The 14687-nt window shown below is 47.5% G+C and overlaps 1 protein-coding gene across 1 annotated transcript in view; it reads right to left on the minus strand.

Annotated features, from left to right (window-relative positions):
• Positions 1-13702, minus strand: part of LOC113566567 (whirlin) — a 30537-nt gene extending 16835 nt beyond the window's left edge. Inside the window, exons 1-4 of the mRNA XM_026992738.1 lie at positions 13350-13702; positions 2601-3474; positions 2386-2524; positions 1364-1494 (exon numbers count right to left, since the gene is read on the minus strand). Of these exons, the coding sequence (XP_026848539.1) occupies positions 1364-1494; positions 2386-2524; positions 2601-3461 (1131 nt within the window). The 5' untranslated portion in view covers positions 3462-3474; positions 13350-13702. The remainder of the gene's footprint in view (positions 1-1363; positions 1495-2385; positions 2525-2600; positions 3475-13349) is intronic.
• Between the last annotated feature and the right edge of the window lie 985 nt (positions 13703-14687).

Here is a 14687-nt window from a genome sequence, read left to right on the forward strand (position 1 = left end):
TGCGGTTTATTTTTCGGACTCTTCACAGGGACATTTCCTAGCTGCTGAATAATAATGGTCTATCGATACCCAGCTATCATCTACTCAGAGTCCTTCCGTGGTCCTTTCCGGTCAACAGAAGATGAACAGAAATGATATATTTCGAATGAAATAAAGTAAATCCAAAAGCAATGATATATACACAAACGATTCAGATACAAAATGCGACTAATCTATTGCCAATTTTTTCTCAGTGTATATTTGTATTAGTGTGTTATTGGTTTTAATACTTTTTCGTTTCTCAAATGTTTTAGTAATTATTCATACAAAAAGTATCAAGTGCACAAGGGTAGTATACGTATGTATATATGTATATTTATTGTATGTATTTGCATAAGAAAAACTACGGTAAAAATCGTTTAGAGCAGACAGAAATTGATCCAAATGATAGAACGGGCCGCAAAGGGGGTGGGCCACCCCACACCATATCCTTATCCATAGCCATACACAGACACATATGTGTTTCAAAAGCAAGTTTTATCGAAAATGGTTAAAGTTTAAATTGGTAGAAGAGCGTGAGAAATGGCACAACATGTCTCTGGGCCAGTGCCAGTGGCAGTGGCAGTGGCTCTCCCTCTTTTCAGCAATCTAGTTTGTCGTATCCATATATGAGGAATTATATTGACTATCAGAACGTGTCACATAAAATATCCTACAATAAATTGACTTTCGTTGTTGGACAGCTGCGGAGGGGAAGGCAGAGGCAGAGGCAAAGGCAAAGGCAGCCCTTCTGCTTTTCGTTGCCAAGTTCTGCCGAGTGTTGGCCATAAAAGACAAAGATGTTGGCCTACTGAATACAGTCTACTTGTTTTCTATATATGTATACATACATATATGCATATAAAAGCCTGATGGATGGGACCCTATTAGGGGCAACTATTAAGGGGGACAACGATTGAGAGAGCCGAAGCGGCCCGGTCTAGGGGCTCTATTCAAGAAAATCGCATTAAAAATCAATAAAGTGTACAATAAAATTTGATATTTTTGAAAGGAGATGAGTTTGACATTGCTGTCAGTGGCGCAGGATGGGCATGGAGCATGGAGCATGGAGCATGGAGCATAGCATAGCAGTGAGCAGTGAGCAGGGAGCAGGGAGCAGTGAGCAATGAGGACATCATTCCATACAGTGTCCATAATGTTTCTACTTTGAGAGGTGGAGAGTTCTTCGACTACTTAGTAATTTTCTGCATGCTCTAATCGATTTTTGTCTAAGAATAGAGAACATTAGCTACTACAAAATATATGGGTACGTTATTTTTATAAATATAGAAAAAGAGATGTAAATATATAGGCTTGTTTGTGGGCTATTTCGATGGATGCTCACCTTCAGCGCCTCCTCGTGATTGATTGAGGTGAATGGGGTGCCGTTCACCTCTAGGATTGTATCACCGGGTCGCAGTCCGGCGCGCTCGGCCACCGAATTCTCCTCGATGCGTGAGATGTAGACGCCCAAGCCTGGAGGCCCACAAAAACAACAAAAGGAAGGGAATCAATTAGCTCAGACATTGAATTTTTAACAAAAATCCACCATCCCCCCATTCCTTCCTTGGTTTTTCATTAAGCTCTGCCAAGTTGCCTGGAAGTGGTTTGAGGATGGAGTGCGGCAGCCATTTTATGTTTAATTTATAAAGCACATGTGCATGTGGCTGTGTGTGTGTGTGTGTGTGTGCCACAATGCCAGAAAGAGATAGGGAAACAGAAGCAATGGACGAGGAGGAGCCTGCCTGCATACGGGGGCAACTTAAATAGATTTTTATCGATTTTAAAGCCCCGTCCGCATATTGCAAACTAAAAATAAATTCTACCCACACCAGGAAATGGGAATGAAAGAGGCGCAGTCTTTGGCGGTGAAGGAGGGCTGTCCAAGGGGACAGGTAGGGGGGCAGGGACAGGGACAGGGGCAAGGGTCAGGGGTACTGCGGATGTGTGGCTGATGTGCCTGATGTGCCTGACGTGGAGGCAGGAAGAGCTGGTTAGCCGAAAAGGTAGTCAGGTGCAAAAATGCACTTGGAAAATGTCAAAGCTTCTGGCGGTTTGTCGAACACAAACAAAACCCACACGGCGGATGGATTGCTGGAGGAACGGAGAAACGGAGAACCGAATAACCGACAATATAAAACGAAATTGAAAACTAAATTGCACGAAAGTGGTTCCTCAAGCTAAACCAGAGACAGAGAGACTTAGGGGAGGAGGAGGAGGGGTAGGGCCTAAACCCACTGGGCGTGACATCAAATCAAACAGCAAGAGGCCTGGACTGGGCGTGGCTCTCAATCTGTCATTGAACGGGCGATAGAGTGCCCGGGGCAGGGGGCGCGGGGGGGGGGGGGGGGGGGGGGGGGGACATACCTGAGTCTTTGCCTCCTTTGACACAGATACCGAATCCATGATCGATCTGCTGATCCCGAGACATGGAAACGGTTCGCGTCGTTAGTTCGTGGATGTTCGGAACACTGCGATCTCTTTCCCGCTCACGATCCCGATAGATCTGCAATTAAGGAGGAGCAAAGGGAGTAAGTATAGTCCTTGCAGGAAGCTGGTGCCGGATGGTGCCGGGCACCCACCTGATGCGTCGTCGAGGGCGGACTGCTGGCCGGACTGCGTCGTCCGGTGCGATCGCGTGTGCCGCCATTGCTGTAGTGATAGCTACTCGTAGGAACTGAAGACGACTGGGTGGCGCCGAACATGCGGAGCACCTGCTCCGGCGATATGGGGCGCTTCTTGTTGCCGTTGCCCATGGCCGACCGCCCGCTGGCCGCCGTCGAGGTGGGCAGGGTGCCCGCCGTGCCGGCGGCCATGTGGCTGGCGGGTGAGGAGCTGAGGTACGCGGAGCCGCGTCCCGGCAGCGAGCCCCCCTTGGTGGGCACCCCCGCCGAGTTGAAGTAGTAGTGGGGCGAGTGGGGTCGCTCCACGATTGTGTACGAGGTGCCGGGCGGGGAGTAGTAGAGCCCCGAGCGGCCTCCGCCCACAGCTCCGCCACCGGCGCGCAGCGAGCTCGTGCTATTCCCCACACGCGACCCGCCGCCCATGCCCGTTGCCCCCGAGCCCCCGTAGGGGCCGCCGCTGCCGGGCGGTGGACTGATCATGCCGAAGGCCAAGCCGATGTCCTCGGCCTCGTAGCTGCTAGGAGCACCCGCACTGCTCCGCATATGGTGGGCACTGAGTCCTTGCGAGCCGCCAGTCGGCACGCTGGATGATGATTGGGTGGCGCCCGAAATGAGCCCGGCCAGTCCGCCGATGCCGCCGCCGCCCCCGCCACTGGGGCCGCCAAGGCCAAGTCCCGACGCTGCTCCGCCATGGTATCCGTAGGCTCGTGCACTCCAACGTGAGGGTCCAAGATCGCATAGTTCGGCATAATCGTTGCCAGCTGCGCTCATTGTCAGGGGGTCGCCGTCGTATGGTATGCCACTTCCCCCAAGGCGCATTACACTGCTGGAGCTGCAAGGAGACAACACGGGGGCACATTTGAGTATATCAAGTAGTAATCGAATGATGGATGATCTACAACTAAGACTTCGAGCCCCCAGATAACTCAGACCACAGCCTGGGGCAAGGGGTACTCAACCAGAATTGGGTTAAACACTCCCCCCCTCCACCGTTGGCGCTCCTTCAAGCAGCAACCCAACGAGATCCAACGCCCTCGCCTCGCCCCGCCCCGCCTCGCATAACTTTTGTTTGCCTACGCAGCGCTCGCCCGCTAAGCCGCAGCCGCAGACTGAGCCGTTTTCCATTCAGCGCAAACAAAAGCTTAATCTCCAGAGTCATATGTGGCGCCTGCCCCCCCACACACGCACACACACACACAGCTTTCCCTTTCCTGACTGACAAACACTCGCATTCACACACTCTGCGAAATCAATGGGAACTTATGCCCCGTGCTTCATTATTTATGGGCCAACTTTGGTTGGCAAAACAAAAACAGGTTGGTAAACCCCCACCCACCCCCTCATTGCCGCCCCCTACTGTTTCTGCCTCTGCCCCAGGGACAGGGGGACAGGCCCCCCTCTCATAAATAGTTGAAAATTGCCGTGCTCACACTTTGGCAGCCATGGCCTGGCATCGGCCACGCACGGACCCTGGCCGGGAAAACTTGCGGATTTAGCGGATAACATGGGAAATTTGCTAGGCGATATGCCAAGTGAAATAAACGAGTACTATCGTATAAGAGCACTGCATGTGCAGCTATCACTGAATAGTGATAAACGAGAGAGATTTACCTTTTCGTTTCATTTGAGTACTTGCCTCAGAGACCAACGGACAATTAGAGTAAATCGATGAGTTGCCAGGGGTTTAGTCGACCATGAAAATACCCTTCATAGAAAATACCCTTTTTGGGGCAAACATTATACATTATTGTAGGTAATGATACTCGTATTTGAATTCGATTCTTAACAGATAACGTAATCGATAACACGTCCAAGACTCCACTGCCTTCCATGATGAGTGAATACTCTTAATAATTCTATGAACAAGGACAGCCCTGGCTACAGTCCTGCCAATCCAATGAACCAACAAATTAACAAACTAAAAGCTTTTGCAAAATTTTGATGTGCCACTTGGCGGGCAATCAGTCAGAAAAAGTTGCAGTTGCAGTTGCAGAAAACCAAAATCCACTCAATTAATCGAATGTGAATTGCCAATAAGTTTCGAGTACTCAAATACTCATGAATGGCGTGAATGTGGGTGTATTCGTGTGCGTTCTCTGCAGAGAGAGTGCACTTTCAGCTAACCGACGAGGAAGGAACAAAAGCGCCGGGCAATTTGGTTTGACGCTTAAGCGCACTTAGCGGTCGGCCATTGGCAAGCACAGGCACAAGCACACAAACACAAACACAAACAGGACACGGGCCAACACACACACACAAGCAGGACACAGACATAGACAGAGACAGAGACAGAGCAAGTGCAGAAGCACCTACGTAATGGCGGGCAATTGTGCTTACGGTCTAACAAGCAGCCAATAATGTCCTTTTTGATTTACCGATACACATTTGCATTTCTTTTGCCCTCTCACTCGTCTACCCTCTCTCTAACCCACAATAAATTGGCAAGCAGACGCCATTACAAATGAGGCACACACCAATACACACACACACACACACACACACACAAACACACACACACACGCAGAAACAAAGTAAATGTTGGGGGAAATGTATTTTGTATAAATATCAATAAGAAGCATCAGAGACAGCTTTTTCCCATATTATATACATATATGACAATAAATATCTCTGTGGCTATTTTCCTCGCAGCCCCCAAACCCCCGCCCCCACTTCCAACCCACCCACTTTTATCTATCAGTTTTTTTTTGTATTTTCTTTATTTTATCTTGTTGCTTTTGTTGCTGCCTTGGCTTTGTTATAAAATAAACGGCAAAAACAGCATGCTCCAAACGTATTTACTCATGACCTTGCCGAGGCAAAGCCAGCACACACACACACACAGACACACACACACTTACATACTCGTATAGTACATATGTACCCACACACTCGTAGACACTGAAATACAACCACAACGTCGCCTGGCGTTGGCGCTTGTCACAAGGACATTTTTCATGTGCGCAATGTGACATTTTTTTTGGAATTTGTTACTCTCTGACTCTGGTTTGTTCTGTGCCAGCCAGCCAACCAGGCAGTCCATGGGACGCACAGTGTCCCAAAAGCGACATATAATTGAGTCATATCTGGGACTGGCTTCTGTGGGAATTGGCAACTAAAAAATTTATCATAAAGGAGCACTTTCCAATGGGTTTCAGATACAGGCACTGTTCAGAGATGGCTTGATATTTTGAAAGTTTTGAAAAGGAATAAAACCGGCTTGGAAATGGAGTAAAACAACGAAACAGCTGTTTTTCTGTCCAAGGGGATGCCCCTCAGTCTGACGATGCCTGCTTCAATGGCTTTGATGGATTTTGAAGCATAATTTCCTTACAATTTTCGAGAGTGGAATAGATATATTGCTTAGATATTTTACTTCCCCAGACACGGCTTTATCTGCCTCGAGTGATCGAGCGTCGATCTATATAATTTTTTCGTGGCCGTATCTTCGGTATTTTCCTCGAATGGCCGTACATTTATTGCTAGGGATGCCGGATAGGGATAGGGCTTTCTTGGGATGTTCCTTTAGTTTGGTGCCACTGCCGCCAGGTCTCTGCTCTCCATTTTGTTTCGGTTTTTTTTTTTTGTATTTCAGTCTACTGCCAGCAGATGGCACTTGCTTCTAACTGTTTCGCTGTTGTCTTTGGCCCCTCTAACTCACACTCACACTCACAGAGCTCCCTCCTGCACTCCTCCGCTCCACTCTCCACTGGCCGGGGTCGCCTTTTTTGTCGTGGCTTTTTGTGGCTGTTGTTTGATTTGAAAATAAGTTTTGTATATTGTTCACTCCAGTTTTTATGGCACTCGAGCCTAGGCATTTTGCATTTTGCATGTTGCATGTTCTACATGCCTGCCCCTGCCCCTGCCCCTGCCCCTGCCCCTCTCCGTGTGTGTGTGTGTGTGTGTGCATCTTTCCGTTTGGTCCAATGCTGCACTGCAATTTTCGTAGTTGTTTGCATTTTTCAAATAATTGGAAAGCACATTTCGATGTTTGAGCTTCGAGAGACAGGACTGCCCCCCAAATGTGTGCCACACGAGGCAAGCCAGAGGGCGGAAACCCTTTATAGCCTGGCATTAATAATGGATGTTTAATACGCGACTGGCATTTAATGTTCAGCTTTTCAAGTGCGCCTAATAGTGCCCGAGGCATATTAAAACATTAACCCGGGAGCCGCAGGATTTCGCCAAGCACTTCGCCCCCGAGCATTCATCAGCGTTCATCATCATCATCATCATCAGGGCTTTCCTTTTTTTGCTGCCTCTACCTTTCCCGTGTTCTGTTTTTTCTTCTCTCTTTTTTTTTTTTGGTAAATTTCTGGGGAAGTAATTATGATAAATGCAGGATGTACACGAGTGTGTGGGATGGATCAGGATCGGAGAGAGGAGGCCTTTGTGTGCCCCTGTGTGCGGCATGTCGAACTTGTAACTGGGTTAATTGCGCGTGAATAAAAGTAAAGGTGGGAGAGACTGAGACAGAGAGGGGGGACAGGGGATGGTGTGGTGCCTCGCCCACTTCCCACTTCCCGCTTCCCGTCAATAAATCTTGAAGAAGATCTCTCAGACCATTCCATTCCATTCCGATAAGAAAAGCAGTTCTGCAGTTACGTGACTTGTTTTCTTTTCTTATATTTTCTTTCGTTGTTCTGGCATATTTCCGCTGTTCTTAAACTGCTTATAAGCCAGAAAAAGCAACGTGCTCGAAGATGAGTAATCGTGTGAAGGTTTTCCGAATGAATGCGAATATTTCAACAAACATACAATAGAAATACATGCATACTTCTGCAGGCATTTGAGAGTTAAGTATTTATTAGATTCAAAGGATTGTGCGACTTGTGTGGCAGCAGCAATTGCATAATCAAAGAGCAAATTCCATTCTGGAGCCAGCCCCTGGAGGCGATATTGATTACCCGCCCATCGAGGAGAGATATGGATACGCCAAGGGCAACCATCCGCCATCCACCATCCACCATCGAAGGACTCTGCACAAAGCCCGAGCATGGCGCATGGCTCTTCATCCCCAAATCTGTACACGAACAGAGCAGCATGGCTTCACCTATACACTCAAAGCACACATGTATAGTCGTATTAATGTACTAATCAGCTTTGAGCATGTGGTACGAGTGCTCAAGGATGGCGTGGAAACATATCTGTGTGCAATAATTCAAATAAAACGGATCAAAACTTGACGTGAAGAGAGTTCAGCTTCAAGCAGGCTACTGTCCAATTTACCGTCCCTCTCTTTGGGAAGCAAAGGGCCAAAGTTCCATCAACTGTGACCCCAGGTGTATCTCCATCGTTTCCCTATAACTTTCCAGCAAAAAGACCGAACAACTGCGAAGGAAACTGCAAAAAGAATAAAGAATTCTGTTTACTTAAGCCATCTGGCAGTACTTCCTATATGTGTAGTACATGCTGCACATGGGGATCTCTGTTCACCTCCTCTTGCCGGTGTTTTTGCACCTTTTCAATTTGCTGGCCCTGTTGTTTCTGGAGGAGGGCGTGGTGGAGGCCCCTCAAAGAAGCGTCACGTAGGCCACGAAACGAAACGAAGCGAAAATCTGTTATAATAAGATATGCACAAATGCACATGCATAAGTTAGACACGGAGCAGGGCCAGAACGGGCCTAAAGAACGTCGCAGAAAGAAGCCCCCGAAAGAACACAAAAAGAAGAACGAACCAAGTTGACTTACACGTCAACTATTGATTTTTTAATTAAATATTAATGAAGCACGAAGAGCGACAGCAGCAACAAAAATGGCACACAACACGCTCAAAAAAAACACACAAAAAAATACAAAAAAAACAACAACAAGCAGGCGAATACGAAGACGGGAAGTGGAACGCCTCGAGGTATGCTACAAAAAACATGACACACAAAGAACGGTCGGAAGGAGACGGTTCTTCGACGGTTAGGAGGTTAGCCAGGTGGCCGGACAGGGGGGCAGAGGGGCAGAGGGGCAGAGGGGCAGAGGGGCAGAGGGGCAGGGAAATACACGAGCAAATTACGAATTTTTAATCACACGTCGCGCTCGTTATATAAGCAGGAATCCTAGTGGTATCAGCTCCCTGCCGAACCGACAAAAAGAAGCGAACAGAAATCAAATAAAATAAATATGCAAAGCGTCGTCTCGCTGGGAGCTCTGCCCTGCCCCTCTTCCGATCCTGCCCTGTCCTCGCAGGCCCCTGTCTTTGAGTAGGTCGTCTATGCACAGACACGCAACCAGAAGCGGCAGCAAGCAACAACAACAAAAAATTGGAGGAAATGTGTGGAAATGTTAAAGGCAAATGAAACTAACTGAGGAAGTGGTGATGAAGGGAGAGGAAAAGGAAGGGGAAGGGGAAGGGGAAAAGAAGTGTGTGTGTGAGTGCCAACGAGAGACAGGACAGCCGGGACAGGCTGGCATTTCCTACAAAACGCCGAGCAGCATTTTGTCCAGTCACGAAAAGTTTTGTCTACACAAAAAAAAAATATAGAAAAAGAGAGGGAAACTCAAGTGTTCCGACTGAATGATACCCAGCATATAGTAGATGTAGACACAAGGATATGGCAATGAAGTCTTTGATTGGATTACACTGAGAGAAAAACGGCATAGAAACAGGAAACACATCCATAAATGGGTATTCAATGTATTTATGCTGCCTTCTCTGGGTCCGAGGGACTGCCTGTTACATAGCCCCCTTCGAGGGCAGTATACCCTTGAGCGAGTGCGAGTGCGGGTACACACACACACATCTGTATCTGTATCTGTATCTGGGGGAGCGGAGGCGGGTTCAGGTTAGCAAGAACCACTCGAGTCGACAAAGTCTCAAGTTGAATGAAGAACTCACGCAACGCAACCCATGTACGAGTACGAGTACAGGGGGAGGGGGAAGGGTAGGGCCAAGAGTAGAGTCCTAGAAATTTGCTGGGCCCCGGCAAGGAATTTCTCGTTGTTTTCCTTGATGCCATTTGCAACGTTTTACGATGACTACGAATTTGTGCATTTGAAAATGGAAATTTATGGACGGCCAGTCGAGACACTGGCAATGTGTTGATGGGAAATGAATGATGAATATCTTTCGAATAGTTCAAATGCAACACATTCATTTCCCTGTTTGTGTCCGTCTCTGTCTCCGTCTTTGGCTCTGACTCTGGCTCTGGCATGCAGTAATTGAAAAGGAACCCACATTTTTCATTTGCCTTTCACTCATTTTCCCTTTTGCCCATTTTCGCTTATTAAAGTGATGCGAAATTCCATTTATGTTTGCCATAAATTCAGGGCAGAAAATGGGAACAGAGCAGAGCACATTTTTGCCTGCCTGCCTGCCTGGCAAATGGAGGCTTCCATTCAGCCCGTAAGGCCCTTAATTATTATGTCAGCTAACTGAAAGTTAATAAACCACTCATTGTCATGAAAATAAAAGCCAAAAATAAACGAAATGAACCTAAAAGGGGGCATATGGCCAAATCAATAATAAATACATAAACGGGCCCGCAAACAAATGATTCAGACAAGAAGAGGCCATGCAGCATGGGGCACGGAATACCCTTCCACGGGGGCACATGGCCCAAAAATCGTGGAATATATTTTCAATTAAAATTCCGGGAGTAGAATTTAGAAAAAATTCTCTTGCAGCCCACAAAATATGAGTCCTTCTAGTTGAGAGGAGAACTTGGACCGAAATCCGATGAAATCGATTCATGGTAGGACCGTATTCTCCTTCTCACCGTTACTTACAAAGGAATATCCCTTGAAAAACTCATACAAACTGAGCACTTCCTCCTTCAGTTGCAGGGCAGGGTATCCCCAATATAATTTATCAGACTCATCATAATCGTTGGATTGCGTGGATACCCCCAGCCGCTGCCGCTGCCAAGGCGAGGATAATAAGCCAGCAATTAGTGTCACCGATGGACCTGCTGAGGACCCAAACAGACACACAGCCCAAAGCCGAGGCCCCGCCATTTAAAGCAATTTAGCTGAGGATGGGCCCAGGAAAAAAGGTTAAACGAGTCGCACTCTCTCGCTCACACACACACTTCTATTATCCTGCGAGTATATCCTCTTTAGCTGCTGGCTCAAATTGAAAAAGGGAAAAAAAGGGAGTGAAGTGAATGGAAAAAGTGGCGAGGACAAATCGCAATTCCAGTTTTATTAATATTTTTCTATTTGCCTATGGAAAACTACTGAATGGATGGCCACCCCCCGCTCCCCCACCCTCCCGCTCAGTGGGTCCGCTTTCAATCGTTTCAATGGCCGTAGTAAGGAGGAAACTTTCTTAATACAAGATACTTAAAGGACACAGCCGCACACAAAGAGCGAGAGAGACAGAGGGAGCGGGAGCGGGAGCGGGAGAGACAGAGACAGAGAAGCACAGTCCGACATTCAATTGCCACCTTTTGCCTGAAGGATTTTCCATCCCTGTGTGTGTGTGTGTGTGTGTGCGTGTATCTATGTGAGTTCTGCCCAACTCAAACTGAAAGTCTTAAGTGAATTAGGAGGGGAAACTTGCAACATTCCCAAGACAAGTCCTGCCACTGACTGCGCCCCTGCCCAGTCCAACCACTTCAAGGTTCTCCACCTAATGAGCTCTTGAAGTGCACAAGTTTGAGCTCCGTAAATATATAGATGAACACCAAAAAAAAAAAGGATTATTCTATATGACAGCCCGGCCCCGTGCCTGCCCACCTCCCGCCCGCCCTTTAATGATCATTCCTTTTGACTGGACACCTGTGCCAGTGCCTGGTCCCCCCGCAAAGATTGATTGTTATAGAGAAAAGGCTCGGCTTTGGCCACTTAATGATTGCCAGCCGAAAAAGAAAAACCAGGAAAGAATTGTGGATGGTGTCAGGTCGGAATGGGGCTTCGACTGAGACTGGGGGCGTCACCCACACCTTAATGTAGCATAAAACAATTATCGGAATTTCCTTCTTCCACTTTCCTTTCTTTTTTGGGTTGGGCCTGGTCATGGGATGGGGCTGGGGCTGGGGCTGGGGGCTTAGTTTATGTTGCTCGTAATTAAAGTTGTGGGGAATGGCAGTGGATGGCCGCTGGGTGCCCATCAAATCGATATTCGAGAAGGAGAACCCAGAGCCGAGAGTGAAGGTTAGACAGGTGAAAGGAACTGGCACAGGAGTCTACAAATTTCCAATTGGATGTGGCTCCGATTGCCACTGGGATTTTTCCAGATGCCAGACTCCTGCGGATATCAGAGTGTAAGTCAGGGCCTATCCCCACGAGTGGCTTGATTTAGCTTGATTCCACCTGCCCATCACCAGCCCTCAAGGATACACCCGCCGCACTTGACCTACAAAAATAGCAGAAACCATTATTAATGATAGTGCCTGGTGCCAGCGGAATATTCGGGCGAGAAATTAATTGACTCAAAAACACATTCGTGGCTGCGACCTACCTGGGCCAACTACGTAATAACTATTTAATGGGTTATTTCACTGCCTCCCCCAGTCCCCGGTCCCCGGTCCCCGCCAAAATGAGGCGGCGGCAAGTGCTGGCCGAACGGCTGACATTTAATTAAAATTGGCGCCTAATTAATTGCCCAAAAACGAGAGCGCACAGTCCGACATGACAGGACATTACTAGGCGTATGAGTGATGTTTGAATTTGGAGCAGCTTTTCGCTAATTGAAAATGAAATTGTGATCTCTGATTTCTGATTTCCGATTTGTGATTTCTGATTTTTGGCATTTATTCCTGTGGTCGTCGGGCATTTTATTATCGCCAATATTTGCATGATTGATTCCACGGCTAAAATGATTTCGCAGTTATTATTCCGGTTATTATTCGGGGCAGCCCCCCAAATAAATGCAGCGCTCTTTTTTTTTTTGTTGCCTCTTTTCGGTCCGCTGGCAGCATTTTTGCTCTGCATAATTGATGGCTGAGCTTTTAATTGAAGCTGAGTTGCGGTTATTACGGATGTAAGTGGCGCGAGGGGCAGGCAGATGGATGGGGCGCAAAATGTATGCAAATTAAGACTGCACCGAGGGCGGTCCACAATTAAAGGGAAATCGCAGCGAGAGAAAAACGAAAAAAGCGAACAAAAACGGAAAGAAAGAGAATGAAAACGCTCTAATTGAAGTGCGTTTGAAGGGGCGGGAGCAAGTGCTGGAACACCACTTGAGATATCACAAGGAGCGGGTGCAAGTACAAGTGTCCTTGAAGGTGTAGAATGTTTTTGAGAGATTGATTTTTTGGGCACGCTTGGGCAATAAAATCAGATGCAAATATACATAGTGCGGATTCCCAAGACCGAAGTGCGGCTTCTATAAAAATGGGGGGGGGGCCAGTGTTTTTGAACTCAATCCCATGCCACGATTTAGATCTAAGTGCATCTAGAAGACCAGAGAAATATCTTATGAATCACAGGAATGTCCCTTTATGAACTTAAAGAGATTCCAGAAAGTTCTAGGCTTTATTCGCCTCTGAGAGTTTCTAGAAGGATGTCTCCCTCTCTCTGAATAGAATAATTACACAGACAGATCCTTGAAAATATAATTGAAGTCACACTTACTCTAAAGAGCCATCACATACAATCCCCAAAAGAAATAAGTTTTGATTTTTGAGAGCCCTCGCACTGGTGCTACGGCTACTCGTTTATCTACGAGTATGTTGCACAATGAATGTGGCATAAATCAACTCCATTCAGGCGCTTTCACAGCGGCTCTTATCTGAGTTTCCCCTGTTTGAGTATTTTTTTTTGGGATGTGCTCACCTGTCTGGAATTCTAAGGATACATTAAAGTTGCCTCTTGCTGCGCTTGTTCGGGTGTGTCCGACGTATCCGCTGAGCCGCTGTTTGCTAGAGGCTTCTATTGAACTGATTATGACAGGACCGGACGCGTGTCCTGTCCGCAACAGTGTTGTCCGGGTCCTGCTGCAGCCGTCCCGCTGTCAGGCTTTCTGCAACAGTCAGCTGCTGCTACTGCTGCTGCCGCTGCCGTTCCTGCTGCTGCTTGTGGCATGCAAAAAGTTTTCCCTTTGCACTGCGGATGTGTTCCTTGTTTTCACTCACTGTTCCTCTCTCACTCTCTCCAGCACTGTTTCTGCTGAATCTTCTTCTTCTTCTGTTTCTGCTTCTTAGTCTCTCCCTTCCTATTCCTATTCCTATACCTCTTCCTCTTCCTTTTCTTCTTTCTCTTCGCTGTCTGTCAGTTTATGCGCTTCCTGCCTTTGCCTGCCGCCCGCCGCCGCGTTCTGGCGAGAGTGAAAGTATTTTTTGTTGTCTCTTTTTTTGTTGTATTTTATCGTGGTGAATTTCGCCACGCTGCTCGGAGCAGCTCTCTCTCTCTCTCCTCTCCCGAAGCTCGCTCTCGCTCTCGTTCGACTGGCACTCTCCCGCGCTCTCTCCTTCTCAAAGAGCTAGAAACATTTTCTGGTTGAGTTAATTTTTTGAAATATTTTTGTTTCCTTCGATTTTTTGGGCAAATCCTTTCCAGAGGATTTCGGTTTATTTTTAGGGCTATTTTCGCTTGTGGTATAGTATTTTTTCACTCGGTATTTATGCGCATTTTCGCAGCATTCCAGAGGCAACAACAACTTTGTTATGGTGCTTTTATGGTAGTCGTGGGGGGAGGGGGCGGGGGAGTGGGGCTGGGGGTGGTTGTGGGACTAGGTACCGTTGGCTGATTTAGCTGTTTTCTAGTTTCCGCTCCGCTCTCCTACGCCTGCCTCTCGGCTGCGCCTATAATCTGGCAAACTTGCGTACTCCGTATTCCGCCGAGTCCGAGTCCGAGTCCGAGTCCGAATAACGTAACCGAATTCGGACTTAACCACTCCGAAAGTGTGGTGGCGAATCTGACGTTCTGTGTAATTTAACCTTCTGCCCTACTCTCTGGAATGCGTCATCGGGAATCGGGAATCGGGTATCGGGAGTCCGGGAGTCGGGAGTCGGGAGTCGATTCGAGTTGCTGATTCCCGTATTTATTTGCTTAATATTTTATTTGGCACTTACACACACGCACGCACGCACCGCACACGCACATGCACATGCACAGATGTTTAATTATTTTTATACTTTTCACCACATCGACCATACGCCATGTTGTACGCGA

Source organism: Drosophila persimilis, unplaced genomic scaffold (genome assembly GCF_003286085.1).
Source record: "Drosophila persimilis strain 14011-0111.01,24,50 unplaced genomic scaffold, DperRS2 tig00000780-arrow-arrow-pilon, whole genome shotgun sequence".
NCBI lineage: Eukaryota > Metazoa > Arthropoda > Insecta > Diptera > Drosophilidae > Drosophila > Drosophila persimilis.